This window comes from Scyliorhinus torazame, chromosome 22, assembly GCF_047496885.1.
Source record: "Scyliorhinus torazame isolate Kashiwa2021f chromosome 22, sScyTor2.1, whole genome shotgun sequence".
NCBI classification, from domain to species: domain Eukaryota; kingdom Metazoa; phylum Chordata; class Chondrichthyes; order Carcharhiniformes; family Scyliorhinidae; genus Scyliorhinus; species Scyliorhinus torazame.
Genome location: NC_092728.1, coordinates 108,592,047 through 108,607,167, shown reverse-complemented (window position 1 = coordinate 108,607,167; position 15,121 = coordinate 108,592,047). Strand labels below are relative to the sequence as shown.

Below are 15,121 nucleotides of genomic sequence, written 5' to 3'. Positions count from 1 at the left end.
CATCTTCGGGGGACACCCCAGGATGACCGGTTGGCTCTTGGGAAATAAGGGGTACCGCTTAGGACCTGGTTAATGACGTCAGTCAGGAGGCCGGTGACCGATGCGGAGGCCCGATATAACGAGGCCCAAGTGGCCAGCCGGGCTGTCATAGAGCGGTGCATTGGACTGCTCAAAATGTGGTTCCATATCTCGACTGCTCTGTTGGAGCACTGCAGTATACACCCCCCCCCCCCCCCCCCCCCCCAGGTGCTCGCCCACTTTGAGAACCAGCTGGAGGATGGAGGTAAAGTGGCAGCGCCAAGGATCCGGCATGCCCGGAGGCCCTCATCTTCGCCCGTTTCACATAGGGCGTGGCTAAGTCCGTCATCCCACCCCCTGCGGGCCACACCCATTTCCCAATCCCCCACCAAGCACCCTACAATACTTTATTCCAAAAACCATTCTTCAGGTATATCGTGGAGTGGGCAGGCCGTTGGGGCTGGGCAGTTTGACTATGGTGGCATTACATATCAGCCACCCATTGGCCATTGGGCCACTTCATTGTCTGTGGCAACTTTTATCACACCCTCTGGAGCTGAGACACTGGCTAACATAACCCCAGGAGTTGGCCAAGGAGATTTCAAAACTCTCTTCAAACAACTCAGCTGCCAAGAGCCACCCGAGAAAATAAATTAATTAAAAAGTGGTTCTTACACTCCTTCATCCTTATCTTGAACTTAACTTCGTCACTGACAAATACAGGAACGACGAAATCACAAATTGCGAATGAGAGATCCGGCAGCAGCAGGATGTTAGTTGGTTTCAAGTTTCTAGGGAAAGGAACATATTCAATAAATTGAACTAACGTTGGTAAATTTGCATATTATCCTTATAAGCCATGTGCACAATACTTTTTCCCTTTGTCTAAACCGTGTCAGCAAGTTATTAAATGGTGCACTGCAGAATCCAGTCTGCCCCATCACATTCCCGAAAGTTCAAGTGATAGGAAAAAGGACTTGCATTTCTGTAGCACCTTTTACAACCTCAGGACACCCAAAACACTTTACAGCCAATGAAGTACTTTTTTGAAGTGTTGTCATTGTTGTAATATAGGAAATGCAGCAGCCAGATTGCACCCAGCAAGAGCAATGCGATAATAACCAGATCTGTTTTAGCGAAGTTGATTGAGGGATAAATATTGTCCAGGACGCTGGGGAGGACACGATGGCTCTTCTTTCATGACATTCTTTACGTCCACCTGAACTGGCAGATGGGGCCTTGGCCTAATGCCTCATTTGAAGGAGGGCACCAGCAACAATGAGGCATTCCCTCAGTACTGCACTGGTCCTGAAGTTGTGAGTCTTCATTGCTGTCAACCTGTTGTCAGATCTATCTCCCGACGGTCTCCAGGCCTTTTTTTGAAAAGGCACTTTCCACAAGGTGTGCGACCATGCAGTGACGCAGAGATTTTGGGTGTACATGAAGGAACTGACAGGGAATGCCTTTCTCACCAGGACAGTGTAGAGGGAGCTTTACTTTGTAACTAACCCCGTGCTGTACCTGTCCTGGGAGTGTTTGATGGGGACAGTGTAGAGGGAGCTTTACTCTGTATCTAACCCCGTGCTGTACCTGTCCTGGGAGTGTTTGATGGGGACAGTGTAGAGGGAGCTTTACTCTGTATCTAACCCCGTGCTGTACCTGTCCTGGGAGTGTTTGATGGGGACAGTGTAGAGGGAGCTTTACTCTGTATCTAACCCCGTGCTGTACCTGTCCTGGGAGTATTTGATGGGGACAGTGTAGAGGGAGCTTTACTTTGTAACTAACCCCGTGCTGTACCTGTCCTGGGAGTGTTTGATGGGGACAGTGTAGAGGGAGCTTTACTCTGTATCTAACCCCGTGCTGTACCTGTCCTGGGAGTGTTTGATGGGGACAGTGTAGAGGGAGCTTTACTCTGTATCTAACCCCATCCTGTACCTGTCCTGGGAGTGTTTAATGGGGACAGTGCAGAGGGAGCTTTACTCTGTATCAAACCCCGTGCTGTAATTGTGCTGGGCGTGTTTGATGGGGACGGTGTAGAGGAAGCTTTACTCTGCATCTAACCTGTGTGCACTTGTTCGAAGATGGGTTGATTCTGTCCTGTGATAGCAAAGTGAAAAAATATATAATTTCCCATCACCAACTGCCTTTGAGTTAAAAATTGTCATGTGAGTGTCCCTTTAAGAAAGGTTTGGTCTTATCACATGACTTGTAGCACAGCTTCAGTGATGTCATTTTGTGGGTGGAGCTGGGCTGTGGCTGTCAGGTGAGAGGGGTTTAGGTTTTTGGGTTTCAGTTTTGGTTTGTTGGGCTGCAGAAGAGAAGCAGTGTTTCCCTGTTTTCATTTTAAAGCTGTTCCAGGGAACTGAACGCATAGTGGGTGTGGCAAACTGCCTCGGTAACTTGAAAGATAGAGTTGCTTTCCGGAAGCAGTTTTGAATCTGCTGGTTGGAACTGGATTAGAATCTCAGGGAAAGGACCAGTCCCTCTCAAGTGAGATTACAGTGTGCTGGGCCACGCCCTTGAAAGGGGTTTTGGTTTATTGGATTTTGTATTGAATTGGGACAGCTAAGGGGGGATTCATTAAGAGTTATATACATAGATTACTGTAGCTGTTGTGTGTTCTTTATGTTTGTAATTGGGAAAACATTTTGGATAAGTGTTTTATGTATGTTAACTACATTCTTATATTAAACTTTGTTTTGATGAAAGCACTTAGGAAGTCTGATGAATCAAATCTGAAGTGAAGGCTCTTGTGCTCAGCCCAGCCAAATTCTTTTTTTTTTAAATTTAGACTACCCAATTCATTTTTCCCAATTAAGGGGCAATTTAGCGTGGCCAAACCACCTACCCTGCACATCTTTGGGTTATTGGGGCAAAACCCAGGCAAACACGGGGAGAATATTCAAACTCCACACGGACAGTGACGCAGAGCCGGGATCGAACCTGGGACCTCGGCGCCGTGAGGCAGCTGTGCCAACCACTACGCCACCATGCCGCCCTATCCTAGCCAAATTCAACATCAAAGTTATAGGTCAGGTGAACTTCATAATGCACTTTGGAGTTTCTTAGCCCTGGCCCATAACAGATTGCAAAACATACCATCAACTACTAACCTGTGAGACACCTGTTTGGATTGCAGGAAGACAAGGCCATCCACCATCTGACCCACAAAATTCTTGATCACCTTAGGGAATAAATGCATTTTACATAAATGGAGCTGAACAGGAAGGTTTGGAAGAAAGAGAAATCCCTGGACACCTCTGATTGCTCAGTGAGTAAATTTCTTACTGTACATGGCCTTCCAGACCAGGAAGGCTGAGGGTGTGATCCTCAGTGATGTTGAGCTAGCTAATCTAAGGTGGACAGGTACCTAGGCCCACTCCCCTGCCCCATCCCTCTAACCCCGCCAAACCTAAACATCCTTGGATACTAAGGGGCATACTCCACACACACTGTCACCCAAACTGGAATTGAACCCGTGTCCCTGTGAGACAGCTGTGCTAACCATTGTGCCACTGTGCTGCGCATGAAGGGTTTTGACAGAGTAAATAGGGAAAAACCATTCCCAGCGTTAAGAGGGTTGCCAGAGGACATAGATTTAAGGAAATTCGCAAAAAAGAGTGGGAAGTAAGAGATTTATTATTTTGCAGCCTGTTGTTATGACCTGGATTGTGCTGCCTGAAAGGTCAGTTGAAGGAGATTCAATATTAATTTTCAAAAGAGAATTGGATAAAACTCCAGGACACTGGACAAAGAGCCAAGGGCAGTGAGGTTGATTGAACAGCTCTTTCAAGACGTATCCACTGCACTTCCTCTGATGGTTGAACAAGTCAAAGCCTGCCACATGTGCCACACATGAAGTTGTCCCTTGCCAGTGGTGCACGCTGGTCTGCTTCGAGTGTTTGAAATCACATGTAGTGAACCCCTGTCCACAGTTGATGTTGCCATTCGATCATCAGCTGGATTTTCCCATTTGTCATGATAAAATTGCAGAATGGACATGTAGCTGACAAATAAACTTCATTGATGGTAAGTGTGAGATGGTACATTTATTCTTTTCTCAGTTACAAAGCCAATGCGCAGAGTGGACAGGCAAAACCCTTAATCCATCTCTTTGCTTGCTCCAAAAAACATTTCAAATTCACATTGAATCCAATTCATGGTCCCCACAAAAGAGACATTCTAGATCCAAGCTGACAAGAACCGGCATTTCACCTGGCCTTGGGTACCTGGCCTTGGGCACCTGGCCTTGGGCACCTGGCCTTGGGCACCTGGCATTGGGTACCTGGCATTGCGTACCTGGCATTGGGTACCTGGCATTGGGTTTGATTCTAGCCAAAAGGCCGAGAAGCAAAAAATAAGGAGGCAACGGAAATGCTGAGTCTAAAACATAGAATCACAGAGGCCCTTTGGCCCATCCATAAGGAGGTTCCGTATTCCTTGGAAGTGCTGAGTCTAAATGGGGTAAAGGGTCAGAGGCATCCAGGAGTAGAGATAAACAATCACTAAATTTAGCCACACAAGTTGATAAAGTCATAAAAACAAACAAACACTGGGATTGATTTCCAGAGGGATGGAACTGAAAAGCAGAGAAGTTAAATTAAATGTTTGTAGAACCTTTGTTAGACCTCACTTGCAGCACAGTGTGCAGCTCTGGTCTCCGTATTATACAAACTATATAGAGGCAGCGGAGAAGATCCAAAATTCTTTTACATGGACAATCCCCAAAACTGAGGGGCTGTCAAGAAAGACTGTAGTCTGGGATTCTTTTCTCTAAAAAGAGGTCGAAGGGTGACCTGATTAAGGTTGAAGGGTCTTTAAATTTATGAAAGGATTGATGGGGTAGACATTTTTAAAAATTCCACTTTTGGGGGAGATTATGGGCGCAATCGAATGGACGCGCTGCGTCCGAATAGCTAGACGCGATGCAGCGTTGCTGATAAGGCCTGTTTAGGCCCCTTCTCAAACATGAGTTGCATTTTATAGCCTTATGTTTCTTGGCACTGCAAGCGCCGAGAAACATGTGGCTAAACGCGCTCGGTACGGGACTTTGTTCCCATTTAGTTAAATCGCACCCTAGAAATAGGAACCATGAATTTAAAACAATCACTAAGAAAACAAATAGGAATTCAGGAGAAACTTCTTTACCCAGAGAATGATGAGAATGTGGAACTCGCTCCCACAGGGAGTGGTTGAAAATAGTATTGATGCATTTAAGGGGAAGCTGGATGAACAGATGAAGGAGAAGGGAATGGAACAGAGATCAGTTCTGCCTAACGGTCAGTCCTGAACTGTAAATTCATTGTAATTCTGTGTAACATTCAATATAAAAGGACAGAAAAAAAGAGCAGATACATTGGGGAAGGGGGTGAAAGTCATCTTGGACAGGTCATGTGCAATTGGTAGCAGCAAATCAGCAGCCTGCTTTACTCACTGCCCAGATTGGGCTGATGATTCAGTTTCGCCCATTACCACCTGCCAAAGGCAAATTTTACCTTCATGTTGTTCTCAGCTAGCGGAAAGCTAGCAGCCAGCTCTGAGTCTGTGCTCAAGAGAATGAGAAGTTGGCTGCAGGGCTTTCTTCTTCATCTTACCATCTCCCTGATTTTCTCCTTTCTCTGTCTCTTGTCCTGGATGTATGAAGCCAAATCTCCCACAGAAGAATATTCCATCACCATGCATACATTCATGGCTGATACCTGTATAGCAAACAGCATAGTACAAAATGAAAGATAAAGCATTGGAATTCATCCAAGCTACCGAGCATTGCAGAAAAAACTTTTACATTTTGCCACTCATATCTCAAGACACGATGAGCACCAATGAAGTACTTAATTCGATGACCAATCACGTATAATATTGGGAACCCAGCAGTTAATTTTTAACGAGCAAGATCCAACAAACAGGAATGAGATGAATCACCAAATTGTCCGCTTCTTATAATGTAGGTTGAAGGCTCCCTCAGTGCTGAGCCTCCGACAGTGCGGCACTCCCTCAGTACTGACCCTCTGACAGTGCGGCACTCCCTCGGTACTGACTCTCTGACAGTGCAGCACTCCCTCAGTACTGACCCTCTGACAGTGCTGCACTCCCTCAGTACTGACCCTCTGACAGTGCGACACTCCCTCAGTGCTGACCCTCTGACAGTGCGGCACTCCCTCAGTACTGACCCTCTGACAGTGCAGCACTCCCTCAGTACTGACCCTCTGACAGTGCGGCACTCCCTCAGTACTGACCCTCTGACAGTGCAGCATTCCCTCCATACTGACCCTCTGACAGTGCGGCACTCCCTCAGTACTGACTCTCTGACAGTGCAGCGCTCCCTCAGTACTGATCCTCTGACAGTGCGGCACTCCCTCAGTACTGACCCTCTGACAGTGTGGCACTCCCTCAGTACTGACCATCGGACAGTGCGGCACTCCCTCAGTACTGACCCCTCTGACAGTGCAGCACTCCCTCAGTACTGACCCTCTGACAGTGCAGCACTCCCTCAGTACTAACCCTCTGACAGTGCGGCAATCCCTTAGTACTGACCCTCTGACAGTGCGGCAATCCCTTAGTACTGACCCTCTGACAGTGCAGCACTCCCTCAGTACTGACCCTTTGACAGTGTGGCACTCCCTCAGTACTGATCCTCTGACAGTGCGGCACTCCCTCAGTAATGACCCTCTGACAGTGCGGCACTCCCTCAGTACTGACCCTCTGACAGTGCGGCACTCCCTCAGTACTAACCCTCTGACAGTGCAGCGCTCCGTCAGTTATAACCCTCTGACAGTGCGGCACTCCCTCGGTACTGACCCTCTGACAGTGCAGCACTCCCTCAGTACTGACCCTCTGACAGTGCGGCGCTCCCTCAGTACTGACCCTCTGATAATGCAGCGCTCCGTCAGTACTGACCCTCTGACGGTGCAGATCCCCCTCAGTATTGAGCTTCTGACAGTGCAGCTCCCCCTCAGTACTGACCCTCTGACAGTGCGGCACTCCCTCAGTACTGACCCTCTGACAGTGTGGCACCCGCTCAGTACTGACCCTCTGACAGTGCGGCACTCCCTCAATACTGACTCTCTGACAGTGTGCCACTCCCTCAGTACTGACCCTCTGACAGTGCAGCACTCCCTCAGTACTGACCCTCTGACAGTGCAGCACTCCCTCAGTACTGACCATCTGACAGTGCGGCACTCCATCAGTACTGACCCTCTGACAGTGTGGCACTCCCTCAGTACTGATCCTCTGACAGTGCGGCACTCCCTCAGTACTGACCCCTCTGACAGTGCAGCACTCCCTCAGTACGGACCCTCTGACAGTGCACTACTCCCTCAGTACTGACCCTCTGTCAGTGCGGCACTCCCTCAGTACTGACCCTCTGACAGTGCGGCACTCCCTCAGTACTGACTCTCTGACAGTGTGCCACTCCCTCAGTACTGACCCTCTGACAGTGCCGCACTCCCTCAGTACTGACCCTCTGACAGTGCAGCGCTCCCTCAGTACTAACCCTCTGACAGTGCGGCACTCCCTCAGTACTGACCCTCTGACAGTGTGGCTCTCCCTCAGTACTGACCATCTGACAGTGGGCACTCCATCAGTACTGATCCTCTGACAGTGCGGCACTCCCTCAGTACTGACCCCTCTGACAGTGCAGCACTCCCTCAGTACGGACCCTCTGACAGTGCACTACTCCCTCAGTACTGACCCTCTGTCAGTGCAGCACTCCCTCGGTACTGACCCTCTGACAGTGCAGCACTCCCTCAGTACTGGCTCTCCGACAGTGCGGCACTCCCTCAGTACTGACCGTCTGACAGTGCAGCACTCCCTCAGTACTGACCCTCTGACAGTGCGGCACTCCCTCAGTACTGACCCTCTGACAGTGCGGCACTCCCTCAGTACTGACCCTCTGACAGTGCGGCACTCCCTCAGTACTGACCCTCTGACAGTGCAGCACCCCCTCAGTGCTGAGCTTCTGACAGTGCGGCACTCCCTCAGTACTGACCCTCTGACAGTGCAGCACTCCCTCAGTACTGGCTCTCCGACAGTGCGGCACTCCCTCAGTACTGACCGTCTGACAGTGCGGCTCTCCCTCAGTACTGACCCTCTGACAGTGCAGCACTCCCTCAGTACTGACCCTCTGACAGTGCAGCACCCCCTCAGTGCTGAACTTCTGACAGTGCGGCACTCCCTCAGTACTGACCCTCTGACAGTGCAGCACTCCCTCAGTACTGACCCTCTGACGGTGCAGCACTCCCTCAGTACTGACCCTCTGACAATGCAGCACTCACTCAGTACTGGGGGATGCAGTTGTGGTATGGCACTGGAATAGTAATCCAGAGACCCAGAGTAATGCTCTTGGGACCAGAGTTAAAATTGCACCACAGTAGGGCGGCATGGTGGCGCAGTGGTTTGCAGTGCTGACTGTGGCGCTGAGAACGCAGGTTCGATCCCGGCCCCAGGTCACTGTCCATGTGGGGTTTACACATTATCCCCGCATCTGGGTGGGTTTCACCCCCACAACACTAAGATGTGCAGGTTAAGTGGATTGGCCACACTATATTACCCCTTAATTGTGAAAAAAATAATTGGGTTCAATGTAAAAAAAAAAGAATTTTTAATCGCACGACAGCAAATGTTGTAGAATTTGAATTCAATAGAAATCTGGAATGAAATTGTAGTGAGGGCGGCACGGTGGCGCAGTGGGTAGCATTACTGCCCAGGGGCTGAGGACCCAATTGCTCCTTAATGTCCACAAGGTTAGGTGGGGTTACAGTAATAGGGTCGGGGCTTGGGCCTAGGTAGGGTAATGTTTCCAAAGGTTGGTGCAGTCTCGATGGACCGAATGGCCTCCTTTTGCACTGTACAGATTCTAAGATAGGGATGCAGTTTAGGAAGCATTACAAGTTAAGTGCCATGTCATTGTTGGCCCATATCGGCAGCAAGGTGGTGCAGTGGGTTAGCACTCCTGCCTCACGGCGCCGAGGTCCCAGGTTCGATTCTGGGTCGCTGTCTGTGTGGAATTTGCACATTCTCCCCGTGTTTGCGTGGGTTTCGGCCCCACAACCCAAAGATGTGCAAGCTAGGTAGATTGGCCATGCTAAATTGCCCCTTAATTGGAAAAAATGAATTGGGTACTCTAAATTTATATTAAAAAATGTTTTTACATTGTTGGCCCCTATCTGCGGCAACCATTTGTTTGTGCCGTCGGGTCTGGAAGCAAAGTTTAAGTCGTGGGAAGGAAAGGGCCTTGAATATTTTGGGCTATGTTTATGGTGGGACGGTTTGCTAGTTTGGAGGAGCTTGTGGCGACATTTCAATTGTCAGGGCCACACTTGTTCCGCTACTTCCAGTTACGTGATTTTGACTGGAAGGACTGTCCCCTTAGTACTGCAACCCCACTGCTGGGGAGAATTCTATTGCTGGCGGGGTCTGGGTGGGGGGGTTTACTTTTGTACAACATTGTACTATTCGATATGTTATCTGGGCTGATGTAAATGTCATGTTTGTTATAAATGAAAATTTTTCAATAAAAATATATATTTATAACAATCCCCCAGTCTATCATTACCACCAAACCACAGGATCACAGTCTATCATTACCACCAAACCACTAGGGGCTGGTTTAGCTCACTGGGCTAAATCGCTGGTTTTTAAAGCAGGCCAGCAGCACGGTTCAATTCCCGTACCAGCCTCCCCGAACAGGTGCTGGAATGTGGTGACTAGGGGCTTTTCACAGTAACTTCATTGAAGTCTACTCGTGACAATAAGTGATTTTCATTTAATTTTCATTCATCAGCCCTGGTTCAACAAAGAGTGCAGGAGGGTACACAGGTCGTTCAGGCTGAAGCCACCGAGGGAGGTCATAATCCGCTTCGAAAAGTTCCACATGAAGGAGAAGGTATTGAATTGGGCAAAACAGAGGTGAATAGTAAGGTGGAAGGTGTTGGTATACGAATATAACAAGACCTGATGGTGGAGTTGATCAGAAGGTGGGCGGCCTTAAGATGGGTTAAGGCAGCACTATACAGCAACGGTGTGAGGATTGGAATGGTCTACGCTGTGAAGTTGAGAGTGACGCACAACCCGAGGAATTTCTGTTTCGAGGTGGCGGAGGCCTTCGTGAAGGCCGAAGGACTGGCACTGAAATCAGAGGTAGGACTGGGACTTGGGTCAAGGGGGTGGGGATTCTGCTTTGTCTTTTTTTTGTTTTGTATTCGATGTGCGGGGGGGGGGGGGGGGGGGCGGTGTTTGATTTTCCTGTCTTTTGAATTGGGCCATGTAGTTTATCTTTGTTCTAGTTGTTTACATGTGTATTGGGTTTATGTCTTTTTTCTGGAGGGGTGGTTTTGCACTGTTCTTTAATAGAAGGGAAGTGGGGGATTGTTAGGGTATGGGAGGTCGGGTTACTGAGGTGGGGAATGGGAGGAGGGAGGCTCTGGCACGGGGCCTCCGCACTCGCAAGCGGAGAAGGTTGAAATGGTCAATATGGAAATAGTAAAGGTAGATGGGAGTGTTCCAGCAGCAGAAGTGAAGTCATTTAAAACCACAATTGCTAACCTGTGGCTGAGATCACCTCAGGTAAGTTGCGGGTGTGAATTTGCAAACTGTACACTCAGCACCACACCTAGCATGAACTGTCCCCACCAAACCACCAAGGCGGGTCAGAGGAAATAATTACAAATGTAAAATTCTCAAGACATTGTACCTCCTCATCCCAGGCAACAAAAATCTCCTTGTAAGAGCAGATATTGGGATGATCCAGACCTATCAGGATCAGGCTCTGTGAGAAGGAAAGGTGACAAATCATCAGAGGAAGACTCATCAACAACATGAAGCCAGAAAGCTACACTAACGTTACGGTACCAAGGCCTTCCTTTATCACAAACTAAGCCCGCATCAATGCTCAGCTCTTCAACTGAACAATGAGAACAGGGAGTAAAGGAGAATCATTACACCCGAATCCCACCCCAAAGATCCCTCCATACTGTCCTCATCAAACACTCCCAGGATATGATGTGGAGATGCCGTCGTTCGACTGGGGTGGGCACAGTAAGAAATCTTACAACACCAGGTTAAAGTCCAACAGGTTTGTTTCGAATCTTTAGCTTTCAGAGTTGACCTGATGAAGGAGCTGCGCTCCGAATTCTGGTGACTCCAAACAAACCTGTTGGACTTTAACCTGGTGTTGAAAGACTTCTCACTACTCCCAGGACAGGTACAGCACGGGGTTAGTTACAGAGTAAAGCTCCCTCTACACTGTCCCCATCAAACACTCCCAGGACAGGTACAGCACGGGGTTAGATACAGAGTAAAGCTCCCTCTACACTGTCCCCATCAAACACTCCCAGGACAGGTACAGCACGGGGTTAGATACAGAGTAAAGCTCCCTCTACACTGTCCCCATGAAACACTCCCAGGACAGGTACAGCACAGGGTTAGATACAGAGTAAAGCTCCCTCTACACTGTCCCCATCAAACACTCCCAGGACAGGTACAGCACGGGGTTAGATACAGAGTAAAGCTCCCTCTACACTGTCCCCATGAAATACTCCCAGGACAGGTACAGCACAGGGTTAGATACAGAGTAAAGCTCCCTCTACACTGTCCCCATCAAACACTCCCAGGGCAGGTACAGCACGGGGTTAGATACAGAGTAAAGCTCCCTCTACACTGGCCCATCAAACACTCCCAGGACAGGTACAGCACGGGGTTAGATACAGAGTAAAGCTCCCCCTACACTGTCCCCATCAAACACTCCCAGGACAGGTACAGCACGGGGTTAGATACAGAGTAAAGCTCCCTCTACACTGTCCCCATCAAACACTCCCAGGACAGGTACAGCACGGGGTTAGATACAGAGTAAAGCTCCCTCTACACTGTCCCCATGAAACACTCCCAGGACAGGTACAGCACGGGGTTAGATACAGAGTAAAGCTCCCTCTGCGCTGTCCCCATAAAACACTCCCAGGACTGGTACTGCACGGGGTTAGATACAGAGTAAAGCTCCCTCTACACTGTCCCTATCAAACACTCCCAGGACAGGCACAGCACGGGGTTAGATACAGAGTAAAGCTCCCTCTACACTATCCCCTTCAAACACTCCCAGCACAGGTACAGCACGGGGTTAGATACAGAGTAAAACTCCATCTACACTGTCCCCATCAAATACTCCCAGGACAGGCACAGCACGGGGTTAGTTACAGAGTAAAGCTCCCTCTACACTGTCCCCATCAAACACTCCCAGGACAGGTACAGCACGGGGTTAGATACAGAGTAAAGCTCCCTCTACACTGTCCCCATCAAACACTCCCAGGACAGGTACAGCACGGGGTTAGATACAGAGTAAAGCTCCCTCTACACTGTCCCCATCAAACACTCCCAGGACAGGTACAGCACGGGGTTAGATACAGAGTAAAGCTCCCTCTACACTGTCCCCATGAAACACTCCCAGGACAGGTACAGCACAGGGTTAGATACAGAGTAAAGCTCCCTCTACACTGTCCCCATCAAACACTCCCAGGACAGGTACAGCACGGGGTTAGATACAGAGTAAAGCTCCCTCTACACTGTCCCCATGAAACACTCCCAGGACAGGTACAGCACAGGGTTAGATACAGAGTAAAGCTCCCTCTACACTGTCCCCATGAAACACTCCCAGGGCAGGTACAGCACGGGGTTAGATACAGAGTAAAGCTCCCTCTACACTGCCCCATCAAACAATCCCAGGACAGGTACAGCACGGGGTTAGATACAGAGTAAAGCTCCCCCTACACTGTCCCCATCAAACACTCCCAGGACAGGTACAGCACGGGGTTAGATACAGAGTAAAGCTCCCTCTACACTGTCCCCATCAAACACTCCCAGGACAGGTACAGCACGGGGTTAGATACAGAGTAAAGCTCCCTCTGCGCTGTCCCCATAAAACACTCCCAGGACTGGTACTGCACGGGGTTAGATACAGAGTAAAGCTCCCTCTACACTGTCCCTATCAAACACTCCCAGGACAGGCACAGCACGGGGTTAGATACAGAGTAAAGCTCCCTCTACACTATCCCCTTCAAACACTCCCAGCACAGGTACAGCACGGGGTTAGATACAGAGTAAAACTCCATCTACACGGTCCCCATCAAACACTCCCAGGACAGGTACAGCACGGGGTTAGATACAGAGTAAAGCTCCCTCTACACTGTCCCCATCAAACACGCCCAGCACAGGTATATCACGGGGTTAGATACAGAGTAAAATTCCCTCTACACTGTCCCCATCAAACACTCCCAGGACAGGCACAGCACGGGGTTAGATACAGAGTAAAGCTCCCTCTACACTGTCCCCATCAAACACAACAGGAGAGGTAGAGCACGGGGTTAGATACAGAATAAAGCTCCCTCTACACTGTCCCCATCAAACACAACAGGAGAGGTAGAGCACGGGGTTAGATAGAGAGTAACGTTTTCTTGATTTTTATGGCTAAACTCTGTGCAGTACACTGATCCCTATACCATTTGTTGATCCTTACCCCTGCACCGAGCCCCAGCCCCCTGCACCGAGCCCTTAGCCCCCTGCACCGAGCCCCAGCCCCCTGCACCGAGCCCCAGCCCCCTGCACCGAGCCCCAGCCCCCTGCACCGAGCCCCAGCCCCCTGCACCGAGCCCCAGCCCCCTGCACCGAGCCCCAGCCCCCTGCACCGAGCCCCAGCCCCCTGCACCGAGCCCCAGCCCCCTGCACCGAGCCCCAGCCCCCTGCACCGAGCCCCAGCCCCCTGCACCGAGCCCCAGCCCCCTGCACCGAGCCCCAGCCCCCTGCACCGAGCCCCAGCCCCCTGCACCGAGCCCCAGCCCCCTGCACCGAGCCCCAGCCCCCTTCACCGAGCCCCAGCCGCCTGCACCGAGCCCCAGCCGCCTGCACCGAGCCCCAGCCGCCTGCACCGAGCCCCAGCCCCCTGCACCGAGCCCCAGCCCCCTGCACCGATCCCCAGCCCCCTGCACCGAGCCCCAGCCCCCTGCACCGAGCCCCAGCCCCCTGCACCGAGCCCCAGCCCCCTGCACCGAGCCCCAGCCCCCTGCACCGAGCCCCAGCCCCCTGCACCGAGCCCCAGCCCCCTGCACCGAGCCCCAGCCCCCTGCACCGAGCCCCAGCCCCCTGCACCGAGCCCCAGCCCCCTGCACCGAGCCCCAGCCCCCTGCACCGAGCCCCAGCCCCCTGCACCGAGCCCCAGCCCCCTGCACCGAGCCCCAGCCCCCTGCACCGAGCCCCAGCCCCCAGCACCGAGCCCCAGCCCCCTGCACCGAGCCCCAGCCCCCTGCACCGAGCCCCAGCCCCCTGCACCGAGCCCCAGCCCCCTGCACCGAGCCCCAGCCCCCTGCACTGAGCCCCAGCCTCCTCGACCCAGCCCCAGCCTCCTACACTGAGCCCCAGTCCCCTGCACCGAGCTCCCGGCACCAAGCCCCAGCCCCCTGCACAGAGCCCCAGCCCCCAACCCTAGCACCGAGCCCCAGCCCCCTGCACAGGGCCCCAGCCCCCTGCACAGAGCCCCAGCCCCCTGCACAGAGCCCCAGCCCCCTGCACAGAGCCCCAGCCTCAGCACCCAGCCCCAGCCCCCTGCACCCAGCCCCAGCCCCCTGCACCCAGCCCCAGCCCCCTGCACCCAGCCCCAGCCCCCTGCACCCAGCCCCAGCCTCCTCCACCCAGCCCCAGCCTCCTACACTGAGCCCCAGCCTCCTGCACTGAGCTCCCGGCACTGAGCCCCAGCCTCCTCCACCCAGCCCCAGCCTCCTCCACCCAGCCCCAGCCTCCTCCACCTAGCCCCAGCCTCCTCCACCCAGCCCCAGCCTCCTCCACCCAGCCCCAGCCTCCTGCACTGAGCCCCAGTCCCCTGCACTGAGCCCCAACCCTCTGCACCGAGCCCCAGCCCCCTGCACCGAGCCCCAGCCTCCTCCACCCAGCCCCAGCCTCCTGCACCGAGCCCCAACCCCCTGCACCGAGCCCCAGCCCCCTGCACCGAGCCCCAGCCCCCTGCACCGAGCCCCAGCCCCCTGCACCGAGCCCCAGCCCCCTGCACCGAGCCCCAGCCCCCTGCACCGAGCCCCAGCCCCCTGCACCGAGTCCCAGCCTCCTGCAC

The 15,121-nt window shown here is 52.2% G+C and overlaps 1 protein-coding gene across 3 annotated transcripts in view; it reads right to left on the bottom strand.

Moving 5' to 3' along the window:
• Nucleotides 1-15,121, bottom strand: part of LOC140399348 (serine/threonine kinase-like domain-containing protein STKLD1) — an 84,243-nt gene that overhangs the window by 51,892 nt on the left and 17,230 nt on the right. For 2 of the 3 annotated variants that reach the window (XM_072488908.1, XM_072488909.1), the window contains exons 4-7: nt 10,709-10,783; nt 5,613-5,717; nt 3,132-3,202; nt 694-809 (exon numbers count right to left, since the gene is read on the bottom strand). In XM_072488908.1, coding sequence (XP_072345009.1) covers nt 694-809; nt 3,132-3,202; nt 5,613-5,717; nt 10,709-10,783 — 367 coding nt within the window. The other variant, XM_072488910.1, reaches the window with a different exon arrangement.